Here is a 13,571-nt window from a genome sequence, read left to right on the forward strand (position 1 = left end):
GCCCTTGATGGGCTCTTTTGAGCCATCTGGTTCTAATGAAGACGTATTTATTAGCATTTTCTACTAGATCTGAAAAGTCTCATTGCCATGCCAATCCTCTTCCCTCCACCATCTTTGCTGTCTTCTCTCTCACATAGTATACAACTGTCAGAATTGATGTGCAACACGACTAAGATGGAGTGATGTGTGTTCACAGATAAAAAGTTTGGACAGAAAGCACTGGAATTGGAAGCACTTGATGTGACATTGATTCTGGCCAGGAAAAACCTGTGTCACAGCCAGAACCTCCTCCACTGTCTCTGGGCTCTGCGTGTGTTCGCCTCTAGTGGTAAGCAACTCAACTGTGGCTCTCTGGGGTGGCTTCCAGATCTGGGCTGGAGCACCTGGAAGCCATTTGGGAGCATGGTTGGAAGGAGGGCTTGGGGGGAGGACAGATGTAATTCCAACAAGACAAATAAACCGTGAGGAACCTCACATTCTAGAGACTGTAGAGGTGAGAAGTGATTTCTTTGTCTCCTCCTCAGTTGTGAAAACTCTTTTTTCCCCCTTTTATTTATTTTTAATTCAAGGATAATTGCTTTACAGTAGTGTGTTGGTTTCTGCCAAACATCAGCGTGAATCAGTCATTAGGTATACATATGTCCCCTCCCTCTTGAACCTCCCTCCCACCTCCCTTCCATCCCACCCCTCTAGGCTGTTTCAGAGCCCTGGTTTGAGTTCCCTGAGACACACAGCAAATTCCATTGGCTATCTATTTTACATATGGTGATGTATGTTTCTATGTTACTCTCTGCATACATGCCACCCTCTCCTCCCCTGTACCCCGCACCCTGTGTTCATAAATTTGTTCTCTATGTCAGTGTCCATGGAGAACTCTTGAATCAGTTCTTGAAATTAGAGGTCCATAATGTTTTCCCTTGGGAGCTACTCATTTTAGCACTCTACATCTCTCTGTCAGTACTACAAGGTGAAAAAGACCTATTCCAGGGGAAGGCAGACTTTATTGAGTCCTTATATCCAAGGCACAGTGCAATGTGTTACAGCTGTCAAGAGCAGGCCTCACATCACAAATCTTTCCACTATGTCCCTGAAGTCACACATGGATCATGACATCCTTTACCCAAGTTTATCTCCCAATGGGCCTTAAAATGGTCCTTCAGGTAATTTGATATATCATAGCAGAAGTGTTGATGTTATTTGCCATCTCCTAATTTGGATTATTCCTGAGTATCATAACAATCCTGTATGTAGACTTAGCGTTTGATAGCTAAGAAGAAGAAAAGGAGGCTTAGGAGAGTGAAGAAATTGCTTGAGTTCATACAGATAAGTCACGAGGGCTGAGTTTCTAACTGTAAAAGTCATGTTTATTCTACTCTCCGCACGGAGACAGTTCTTAATAATAGATTATATTCTGTACCACCTATTTCAGTATAATGAACATAGACTTTTATTTCTCTTTTCTAAGCTCCTTTCCTGCAGAAAGAAAGTGGCAATTATTTAGATATAATACTCTCTAGAGGAAAGAACGTGAGCTTAGAGCCAAGAAGACCTGAGCTTGACTCTGATTTCATTTCTTAAGAGTCAGATGACATGGGCACTTAACTTGTTTAACCTCCGTTTCTTCCTTTGTAATGTCAGAGTTGTAATAAGACCTCACAGACTTGGTGGATGAGTGAGTAAGATCATGTTCGTGGGTAAGCTCATCACATAACCATCGCTAAGTAAGTGTTTTTCTTCTCTGCTTTCCTGTTTTCCCTCAGTCCTATGAGATAATAGGAAGCAGGCCCATACAGGGAATTAATAGGTGACCTTTTCTGTAACTATCCTCAGAACTGCCAAAATAGTAGGGACATGTTTTATTGGTTAATTTCATGAATAAGCGTGGTGTGTGTGTGTACTTGTGTGTGTGTGTGTACTTGTGTGTGTGCTCAGTTGCTCAGTTATGTCCGACCCTTTGGACTGTGACCCACCAGGCTCTTCTGTCCATGGAATTCTCCAGGCAAGAGTACCAGATTGCATTGCTATTTCCTACTCCAGAAGATCTTCCTGACCCAAGGATTGAACTCTCATCTTACCACTGAAACACCTTGGAAGTGAATAAGCATGGAGGACCCATCAAAAGACAATATTTCTAGGGAAAAATGAGATAGATGCTTGACTCCATGTTCACAGGCAGAATCTCCATTCACACTCATATATGTTGACCAGATAATCAGACAATATTTCAGAGAGGTTAAAAGAATATATCTGAATCAATTTCTTAAAAAAGGAAATTCTAAGTGAGAGGCTGTGGCTTTGCATAAAGGACAACTGTTATTGATGAGTAGGCAGAAGGTATGCCATTCCCATTTTGAGCTTGCCAGCAGCATGAGATTTGAGATATCTTATTTTGGTTTTGTAGCAGGGGTTCCCACCCTCTGGGATCTAATGCCTGATGATCTGAGGTGGAGCTGACGTAATAATAATAGAAATAAAGTGCACAATAAATGTAATGCACTTGAATCATCCCCAAACCATCCCCCACTCCAGTCTGTAGAAAAATTATCTTCCACAAAATTGGTATCCTGTTCTGAAAAGTTTGGGGACCACTGTTGTAAAGAATAGTTACACTGAATAGCCTACTCTCATTATATACATTGATTATAGAGATCTTGAAGAATTCCTTCAGCAGGGAGCTCTGAAAAATGCAGAGATTTGCCTATGGATATGAAGAAGTGGCCATTTGTCTCCTATTCCAAGACAACATTTATTATACAAACTATTTCATGAGATATTTTAAAAATATATGATCAGTCTCTACACATTAACTTTACTGATGAGAGGGAAGCAGAGTTCATGAAGCCCATGGGTTTCTGTCTCTTTGGTGAATTGTTAGCCACTAGCAAATGTTCCAGCAAGTTTTCTAAACAGTTCCTATCTGCAAAAGAAGTTGGCTGGAACCAGAATGGCTCTCTGACAGCCAGCACACCCTTCAGCATCTTTCACATGGCCAATGTGGATGTATATAGACCTGCCAGAGGTCTAACCTTGGGCAGTCATCCAGCATGGAAGAAATTAGTGAGGATTTTTTTATTGTTATTCTCTCCCAATTCCAAGTTGAAAGCCTTCCATGCTAGAATTCACGTTCTTAAAACTACTTCCTCCCTAACTGTACTTAATACTAGAGTTTTGCTGAATTATTTGCCAGGAGTTTATTCCAGCATGTTTTCCCAATTTAGAAGGAAAGGCTGAGTAGCCATGGGAGCGGAAGATTGATGGACAGAACTTGGACGCCAAATTCTTGAATTTTGATCCAGGCAATGGCTGCCTGTACTAGCCTCAGGAGGAATGGATGCATAGTGGAAGTTCCAGGAATACACACTTCTTGTAGTAACTGAGACATCAGCCCCAGTCTCTCTGGTGGACTGTACTGGGATGAACTATATAAGAGACTCCAGTTTTCCATTTTTTCTCCTTTCCTGAGGCTTGGAGCAAGCCAGGATAAGCCTCCCTTGATTCTCTCTCTCTGCTTCTCCATGACCCCCTTGCTACCATTCATATTTCCTGGAACAAAGCTGGCCCCAGGCACAAGGCATTCCAAGGTCTCTGTTTTAGTATGTTACTGAAAATGGGGTCCAGCTGCTTGCCACTCGAAAGCCATTAAAGAGACCAGGTTGGGGGGAAGGAAAGTTTGCTTTATTTTGGATGCTGGCAAGCAGAGGGGGAGGGTAGATGCCAGTCCAACGATCGACTCCGTGCCCTCCTCCACACCTAGCACCCCGACAATCAGGGGTCAAGAGCTTTTATAGGCTGAGGGAGGGGGCTACATGCAGAAACAGCACGGTAGGCTCTAACAGCCCTCTTGAAACTGGTCATCAGCGGTCCCACCAGTGTCACCTTGATTGTTTTAAGTACAGCTAATCTTTAGTTCCAGGTTCAGTTTGTTTCCATTTCTTTGAGGCCAGCTCTGGGAATTGTGGCAGCTTGTGTCATGGCTACAGTCTGTTCATCATGCACTTAACTTCTTCCACCCGGTGGGAATTTCAGCATCTACAAGATAGCTTACAGGATATGGCTCAGTGTATTATCACTAGCTCTTGAGAAGGAACAAAAAGCCCTTGACTTTGCTTATTGACTGAACTGTTATTATTTGGTTTCTTTTGATAGCTTTACTTTGCTTCTGCATTTTCTCACGTTTCTGATTAAATTTTTTTTGGTTAAAGTTTTTCCATAGACAGAAGAGTGGTGGGGGCGGGGGCACGGCAAGGACCATAGGATCCTGCTCTGTTTCACTACAACAGTGCATTAAAAGGAAAAAAAAAAAAAAGTCACACCTTGGAAGATAACCTTCTTTCCTTCTCCTAACTGAACATTTTGCCCCCAGCCAAACTGATTCCATTTTGTATCCTGTGGATTCCTCTTATTTTTTGATGTGACCAGAGCTCTTCCTAAAGTGAGCTGAGTGGAGTCGGGTGCTGGGGATATTGTGGAGAAGCTGGAGCAGCATTGGAGATGAGAGTGGCATCCAGAGGTTTTGTATCCAAAGTACTTACCTGAAGCTGCCAGGTTGACCAGATGCCCCTTTGAGTCTCTTTCTGTCATTCAGATCTCTTACTATGTTTCTCTAACCATCCACTTGGACAAAAAGGCAAAGATTTCTGGTAATTACCTCTAAGCAGGACCAACTAATGGATAGAAGCATAGTCAAGCCATAGCCTCAGTGTTGGGAGATCCAAATGCAAAAGTAAGAGAACTTGGATTTGGCATGGAACAGAAAGGCTGCTATCTTTTTTCTTAAGTTGTTCCTTAAAGTTTTAAAGAAGTGAATTCAAGTTGTACTCACCGTTAACCCAACCACTTATGACTTTTCTTCACTGTAAATTCCCCAAACAGTAAAATGTATCCAAGAAACTGTTTCTTAAGATGCTGACTGTGTGTGTGTGTGTGTGTGCGCACGCACGTGTGAATGTCATTTTGTCTGTGTGTGCATGCATATATGTGTCATATGGGAAGTTGGTAGTGGGTGAAACAGCTTGATCTGAAGTTGCCAGAAAGCCAAAGGTCTACTTAAAGAGAAATCTTCTGCTCAGCAATTACCTTGACTATTCTGATTAAAAATACAATGGATTTCACTTATGTGCATTAATACACAAGATTTGTTTTTTCTCATTTTGAGTTACTTCAGTCTGGATACCAAGGAGGAAAAGGGGGTGGCATATATACACTACTATGTATAAGACAGATACCTAATGAAAAGTGACAGTACAGCACAGGGAACTCTGCTCAATCGTCTGTGATAACCTAGATGGGAAGGAAGTCCAGGGAACGGAGGATATATGTATATGTGTGGCTGATTCACTTTGCTGTATGGTAGAAACCAACACACATTGTAAGGTAACTATACTGCCCGCCCCTCTGAATACAATGGTGTAGGGCAATGGGCCACCGGAAAATGAAAAACATAATTTCATGGCTTGAGAAAAAGATAGTATGAGAAGATAATGTGTGCTTTTCAGGTATCTTTAACTTCCAAGCCAGGGATGAAAGGCCATAGACTTTCTCTACTTTTAAGTTGCCTTTGGCAGGAAAGGTAATGGACCTCATCTTTCTTTTAGGCTCAGTCTGTGATGCTGAAAATAATGCTTGGTTCAGATGGGTCAATAACTAGTGTGCTTTGGTTTTTCTCAGTCACCACAGGAGCCATGTTGGGAATTAACGGAGCGATGGAACTGGTTCTCAAGGTCATCACCCCTCACACCCAGAAGCACACCCAAGTAATCAGGTACTGAGCACTTTTTAGTACTTTTTCCCTCTTTGAGTAGATACAGAGATGGGGATGGTCCCAAAGATATTCGCATGGTGAATGGTTGACATAGCTACTATGTCTGCCTTAGATATGGTACAGTGACCTTATCCTGTGTCAACTCCCATCCACCCATGCACCACTTCCTCTGATTGTCACGACAAACCTGAATAGATATGATATAATGGGTATAACACCATCCTCATTCTCAGATGAGGAAACTCAAATGTGAGAGAGTCCCTAAGATCACAATGCCAGGAAAAGGCAGAGTTGGGATTTGAATTCAGCCTGATCTGTCTGACTCAAAAGTCCTTCTTTTTTCTTTTTTAACCTGAAGCCTTCAGGTATCTCTTTTAATCACAGCAACTCTACCATAATGAGTACAGCCCTCTAAAGACAGTCCAGAAAAGACAGGGAAATGAGATGTTCTCAGGGTCTCTGAAGAGATGGCCAGTTAAATCTCCAATATGAAATTCTGGTTGCGTGCTAGCTTTGAGATGTGCTTTTATGATTGGAAAGTGAAACTCTGCCTGTTCTCCCTGGTCCTGCCTGCTGGAGTGGAGTGAATCACAAACTAAAAAAAGGGAGATGGCCAGACACGCCAGCTTTAGAGATATTCAGAACTATTAAGATCCATCATTTATGGGAGTGACTCAGCAAGGACCTTGAAAGAATATTAGAAAAAATTCAGCCAATTTCCAAGATATATGGGGTCGTTTGGCAAAGGAGCATTTCCATGCCCAGCCATGATATTTTCCGCATCCCAGCATCAATCTTCGGCTCATCTTCCACCTGATTATTTTTCTCTTGGGTCACCAGACTAATGCCATTATCATCCATTCTCACCTGCATCTCTCTTCACCAGCAATTCCTAGAGTGAAAAGCATGATATCTCAGTCAGAAAAAATTACTCATCAAATATATTGAGAAGTACTGGGTTAAACCAAGTTAGGTACATTTCCTTACTCTAAGACTTCTCAGAGCTTTTGTAAAGCCAACACATAATTCAGAATATTCAAGATGAGTATGTAGCATATTCATTGTTCTTTAGTTGCTCAGTCCTGTCTGACTCTTTGTGACCCCATGGATTGTAGCCCCCCAGACTCCTCTGTCCATGGGATTTCCCAGGCAAGAATACTGGAGAGGGGTGCCATTTCCTTCTCCAGGGGATCTTCCCAACCCAAGGATCAAACCCAAGTCTCCTGTATTGGCAGGCAGATTCTTTACCACTGAGTCACCAGGGAAGCTTCCAGGTAGTGTATACCCTTTTCCAAAACTGATTTGGCTAGGGATCCATTTTTGTTTGGAGACCACCTCTTTTTTGGGAGTCTGTGTTACACGTACCTCATTTGAAAACTCTCTGAAGTGCAAATGTATTGCAAAATGAAATTCAACTAAATTCTATCAAAGGATCCTCGTTTAGTTAAGTACAAATCTTCAGAGTCACAAGCTCAGTGACAAAAAATTAACTTTCTTGATTTCTCTGTAATTATTGAATACATTTTATTTCCCTCTTAAACTTCATTATTCAATTTGAATATGTTTGATTTGGATATTTCGGTTTTTATCGTGGTTTGTAAGCCTTTGCTGCTGACATATGCGGTCTTAATGTGGCCTTTGGTCAATAATCCATGAGCTGTATCTTTTTGCCCTATTCACCAGAACTCTTCTATTTTCCCCCCTTCCTTTTAAAGATTGCTTTATTTTTTTCTTTTGATGTGGACCATTTTTAAAGTCTTTATTGAAATTGTTGCTATATTGCTTCTATTTTGTTTTGATTTTTTGGCTGGGTGACATGTGGGATCTTGGCTCCCCGATCAGGGATCGAGCTTCCTTCCCTGCACTTGGAGGTGAAGGTTTAACCATTGGACAACCAAGGAAGGCCCCTCCAGGACTCTTCTAAACTGCTGTTGTCTCCATGCCTCTCTTTGACAGCTCAAAGATATTTGGTACTTATCCTATATCATGTGAAAATCTAGCAGCATCTCTTGGGCCCACCCACATACCAGTATCCCTCAGTGCTCACTCGGGTACCATGCTGTTTAGAGAGCTTCTCTAGGTGAGTCCTCCCTGGCTTCTCTTGGCCCTAGGCCCCTCCTTTATGGGATCCTGATAGTTTTCTATCAAACTGGGGGATGGAGAGTAAACGACAAAGCACCGAAGCCCCCTTCTCAGAGACTCATGCTAGTTGCCCTCGCTATGGCTCTTTTCCTCCTGGAAAAGGAGTAGAATTCAAGCATAGATCCAATCAAGGTGTATAGAAAAATGGGAAAGTAGCCCCAGGGATTAACAGTCGTGGATGTTTCCAATGACACAGACTTTTCGGGGACCTTGGCATATTCCTGCATTTCTGGTCTGTTCTGTAAAAGACAAAATGATTTCCCTGCTTGATCCGAATGCCAGATTAAAACCGAACCTCCATAGAGGAGAGGCTTTTCCACCAGCCATTTCAATAGAGCTGTCATTGCCGTGCGTTTATTATGTGCTCTGCCCTGTGCTAAACTCTTAGCATGCATTATCTCACTTGATCCTTTCCTCTTAGAGGCAGGTGCTATTACTGTCCCCAGTTCTAACAGGGGGAAAAAAATGAAAAGGAAGCTGAAAGAAATTAAGTAACATGCTGGGATTTAAGTGAAAGAGCTGGAATTTAAACCCTGTCTGATACATGAGCCTTTGCTCTTAAACCACCATTGTCCAGCATTTGATTTGTAAAACCACCATAGGTAAGACAATCATAAGCATTTAAAGTTTGTTTAAATTTCAGTGACCCTCTAAACTCATGGACCAATTTGCTTAATGATAGGGGAGCCTTTCTCTTCAGCTGAGTGACTATTTCCTCTCAAAGGCTAAAAGGTCTGTTCTCTCTGCTTTTGAATTCTTTCTTAAGGCTACCTCATTTTCTGCCTTGCCTCCAGCCTCCAGCAGCATAAGAAGAAGAAAGGTGCTAAAATCAGAAGACCTTACAGCCTTCCTTCTAGCTGATCCCTTGGCAGGCCCTTTATCCTTTCTTAACTCAACTCTCACATTTCTCAAAGTGTGAATATCAAGTCCTACCTCCTAGGTTTGTTGTGGGCATTAAGAAAGAAGATGCCAAAAATCTCAGAAGCTTTGCTGGGCTTTAATGTTGTTCCTCGTTAGGAATATAAATGCTATTGGATACTTGGCCGCCTGCTTCAGATCAGTCAGCAAAGCTAGAGGCAAACGTGCAGGCGGGAGGTTTCTGCCATCACTCACCTTCTCCCATGAACTCCGTGTCCCAAAAAGTAACTAAGGCATGCCCCAGTGGGTTCGACTCTAGTCCACTGGGATGCCAGAACCTGGGGCTTTGAAAGCGTCTTCCAGGGATGCAGGAACATGTCAGGGGGTCTGAATAGCTCTACTGAGGGTCATCTTGCAAGTGCTGGCAAGCTCCGGGAGAGTTATTCTCAGATGCCTCAGCGAGAACAGATGCTCAGCGTTGTTTCTGTGACTCCTCCCTGCCCTGGAGATTAAACCTGCCCTATTTATCCAGTGCAAACCTAAAATTAGTTATGCAGCTGTCCTCCAATAAAACCCTGTCTCCAGATAGTACTCAGGGTGAGATTTACGACAGAGGCACAAACTGCACACCTTCTAGAGAGAAGAGCCACCCTCTGTGGCCTCTTGCCAACCCTCACTCCCAGGGAAGGTGGCTGCTCCAGGCCTCCCTCACTTCCCAAATACCCTCCGTGCTGGCAGAGTCTGAGGGCCATAGGTTTGTGTCAGCTTGAACCTGTTTCCTCCTGACCGTCGCTTTACTCTGAGCCATTTTTAATCAGACTTAGATGGCTCCTCTAGCCTTCCAGTTGGCCTTCCCTAACTTCAAAGCAATTAAGAATGTGTCCTGGGAGATTTCTCTGGTGGTCCAGTGGTTAAGACTGCATGCTTCCAATGCAGGGGCTGTGGCTTTAATCCTTGGTCAGGGAACTAAGATTGCACATGCCATGAAGTGTAGCCAATGTGTGTGTGTGTGTGTGTGTGTGTGTGTTTAGTTGCTAAATCATGCCCGACTCTTTGTGACCCCATGGACTGTAGCCTACCAGACTCCTCTGTCCCTGGGATTCTCCAGGCAAGAATACTAGAGTGGGTTGCCGTTTTCTTCTCCAGGGTATCTTCCTGATCCAGGGATTGAATCTGCATCTCCTGCATTGGAGGCGGATTCTTTACTGCTGAGCCACCTGAGAAGCCCATATATATGTGTGCGTGTGTGTTAAGAAATATATATATATATATGTATATATTAAAAAACCCCAATATATCCTGATCTCCGTCTCCTTCCTTACTTGCCCTCCTCTCACCCCTCTAGTCAGCTGCCCCTGCACGTGGGATTCCCTGTCCTGCTCCAGACCTTTTCCTCAGGTGCTCCCCTCCCTCTGGAAGGGCATCGCTGTCTTATTGGATGGGAGAAACTCCCCGCACTTTTCAGGCACCTCACAGGAAGGAATTTTCCCTCCTCCAGTGCTTTGTTCACATTTTCCTTAAACACATGTCAGATTTGACTCCCGTGTTGGCTTTTCCGGTGGCTCAGTGGTAAAGATTCCCCCTGCAGTGCAGGAGAGGCAGGAGAGGTGGGTTCGATCCCTGGATGGGGAAGTTCCCCTGGTGAAGGAAATGGCAACCCACTCCAGTATTCTTGCCTGGGAAATCCCAGGGACAGAGGAGCCTGGAGGGCTGCAGTCCGCAGGGGCGCAGAGAGTTGGACGCAACTGAAGTGACTGAGCGTACACACACACGTTGGTTTGTGTTGTCTTTCCTCTCCTCGAAATTCTCAACCTTCTGAAGGTAGAAGTCAAATTATATTTATTTTGCTGTTCTCCATTGGCCCAAGTGCCCAGACCATGGTATACTCTTAATTGAAAAGAACTTCATAAAAAAATATTTTTTGAATAACCTATCTGATGATTAATAAAAGCCAACATTTACTGAGTGGGTGCTATTTCGTGTGTGTGTGTTCAGTCGTGTCTGACTCTTTGTGACCCTCTGGACTGGATAGCCCACAAGGCTCCCCTTTCTGTGGAATTTTCATGCAAGAATACTGGAGCAGGTTGCCATTTCCTCCTTCAGGGGATCTTCCTGACCCAAGGATCAAACCCGCATCTCTTGCATTGGCAGGTGGATTCTTTATCACTGGGGCACCTGGGAAAGCCTGGGTGCTATTGTAGGTACTTCCTATTTATTATCTTACTCCTTGATACCAAGAACTTCACATGTGAGGTTCTGTCATGTCTAAACATGTCTGGGAAACGACGTGGTAGATCTCTTGCGTGAGAGACTGAGGTGCCTGGAGGGAGAGGAATCGTGCTAAGAGAGTGAAGGCAGCAACCGTCAGCTTGAGAGAGAAGAGAGTCTCACTGGAGGGGAGGCGCACATGGCCTCTTTTATCTCTTCCTCAGATTTGTCTAGAGGATTGCCTGAGATTGGCAGAAGAGAAAGATCTGAGTGTGAGGGGACGTGACAGGCAGCATTCACATTCAGGTTCTGCTTCCTATTTGAGACAGAGCTAGGCTTCCAGTATTTGGTTTGATAATCCATTCAGCTGGAATTTATGGGGCTTTGGAATTTATGGGGCAGCTTTTTATAGAATGGTGGTGAGTTGGGCGGGGAAAGGAATGACCCAAGGCCCGGGTGAGCTCACTCTCACTAGCTGGTTCCCCTGGGAACAAGTTTGTTTATCTGCACCAAAGCTCTCCTTGAGCTTTCCAAATTTGCTAAGTAGGAAAATTTATTGAGGCAAAGATGGACTGCTGGTCTGGCTCATCTTATGACCTTAGAAGAGCCTGTGTTTGTTCCATGTCTCAACTCGTCTGGTACCTTTGTGCCCTCATTTCCAGGGTGGACCTATGGTTCTGTAAAAAGAATGGCAATTTCTGCTGTTAGCATCAGTTTATTTTTCAGGACTTTAAACTCGGTTGACCTCTCTTGCCTTAAAAACATCAGTGTATGGGACTTCCTTGGCACTTCCCTGGCACTTCCCTGGGACTTCCCAGGACTTCCCAGTGGTTAAGACTTTGCCTTGCCATGTAAGGATTGCAGGTTTGATCCCTGGTTGAGAGATCCCACATGTCTTGTGGCCAAAGAAAAAAAAAAAATGAAAATGCCAAAATCCTTCACTTGAAATTTCTCTGGACCTTTTCCAAGAAGTCAGGAGGTCAGGAAATGTGTTGTTCAGGGCCCTGCTGGTCTAACCCTCATTGAGGACATTTTCAATATTCCCATCCCATCATGACCTCTCAGGCTTTCAGCAGGATTCTCATGCTATAATTGATGCTCTTCAGGCTCAGGAGTTCCTGGGGGCCTAGCATTCTATGGGGCCACGGTGTTCAGAGACCATGTGCTTCACCCGGGCGCCAACACTTTGACAAGAGGAGAAGATGAATGTGTCGGGTCTTTAGCAAGCCTCATAAGCAAATTCTCCAGCTTAGCCTCCTGTTGTCTGTGCTTAGAATAGTTTTAGGTGATCTTCTCCCTTCAAAGGCCTGATCTCACAGCATCGCTGGCATTTGAGCTTTGCCTGAGTGCAGGATTACTAGACATTGCTTCACGGGCAGTTCTTTACGATGATTTCATCTTCAGTCTACAAGCTCTAAAAAATGTCCCTCTCCTCCTTTCCCTCCTTGCAAAACTCCCTACATTTTTCTTTTTTTGCAGACCCAGACCTTCTGGAATTTCCCCAAGTATCCTACCATTCCACTTTTCAGAGTAGCTGACAGATGAGTGGAGACTCCACCACAGCTCTTGGGTTCCCTGAGATCATGAGCGATTCGGTGACTCAGCTACTTTGTCACTGAGACAGAGAAGCAAATTTTCCTGTTTTTCGAAATAGCTACTGAATTTCTCCCTGGGTGTTCTTTTCCCCCTCACTCTCCCATGAATGGCTTTGCAGCTTTTGCTGTTCTCGGTTTAATATAATTAAGACTCTGTGGTCTCCAGGGTTTGGGCTCACATGGCCGGTTTAAAAAAATATGTGCTCCAGATCACTTGGACTCAAATACCCTGGAACAGGAACAAAAAAAATTCCACCCCAGCCCTACAAGTGCTTCTTTTGGGAGTGGGCCACACAGGCTCAACTTACTGACAGAGTGATTAGTGTCTTTGCCACTTGACTCCAAGCCTGTAGCTGATCATGGAATGAATAGTTTCCTACATGTATTAAAGCCTTGGTGACTAGGTTTGCTGGTTGAAATCCCTGTCATCTTTTTGGGAAGCCAGTGATCTCTCCCTGATTAGGGCCAGTTGTAGACATTCAAGTCATAGGATCTGAAGTTGGCAGTGCCTTGAGGACCTGCTGGTCCAATTCCTTTGTTTTAAAATGAGGCAGTTAAAACCCAAAGAGGTCAAACTCAGCCTTCCATCCTACTGTGTGATACAGATCAAACCTGCCCTGAACTAGGACTTCTGATATTTATCTGAGAACGTTGTAAGTGTCTATCTTGATTCTAGGCAGGAGGGTTTGAAAATAGCAGAAGGTGAACCCTGTCTTCAGATTACGGCAAGCATAAAAGTACAGTGTGGAAGGCACTTCCTGACCCCAGTTCTGGGCTTGTGAAATGGACAGATTTCCTGTTTTGTGGAAATGTCCTTATCACGCCTTTATCTTTAGAGCTGAGCCAGAAAGCCCTCCTCGTGTGGACCTGGATTCTCAGGAGGCTCAGCCTGCCTAGAAATGTGTGGGTCCTGCTCTGGGCCTGAGGCTGGCTTTGGTTGGCTGTGCATCCATAGGGCTCCTAGTCTCTTTCTCACTCCTAGACACCCTGATACTCGCTCGAGTGAG

General features: G+C 44.0%; 1 protein-coding gene across 1 annotated transcript in view; it reads left to right on the forward strand.

Moving 5' to 3' along the window:
• AGBL1 (AGBL carboxypeptidase 1) overlaps positions 1 to 13,571 on the forward strand; it is an 874,683-nt gene that overhangs the window by 28,528 nt on the left and 832,584 nt on the right. The window contains exons 4-5 of the mRNA XM_068991508.1: positions 197 to 328; positions 5,668 to 5,761. Of these exons, the coding sequence (XP_068847609.1) occupies positions 197 to 328; positions 5,668 to 5,761 (226 nt within the window). The remainder of the gene's footprint in view (positions 1 to 196; positions 329 to 5,667; positions 5,762 to 13,571) is intronic.

This window comes from Capricornis sumatraensis, chromosome 19 (genome assembly GCF_032405125.1).
Source record: "Capricornis sumatraensis isolate serow.1 chromosome 19, serow.2, whole genome shotgun sequence".
Taxonomy (NCBI): Eukaryota; Metazoa; Chordata; class Mammalia; order Artiodactyla; family Bovidae; genus Capricornis; species Capricornis sumatraensis.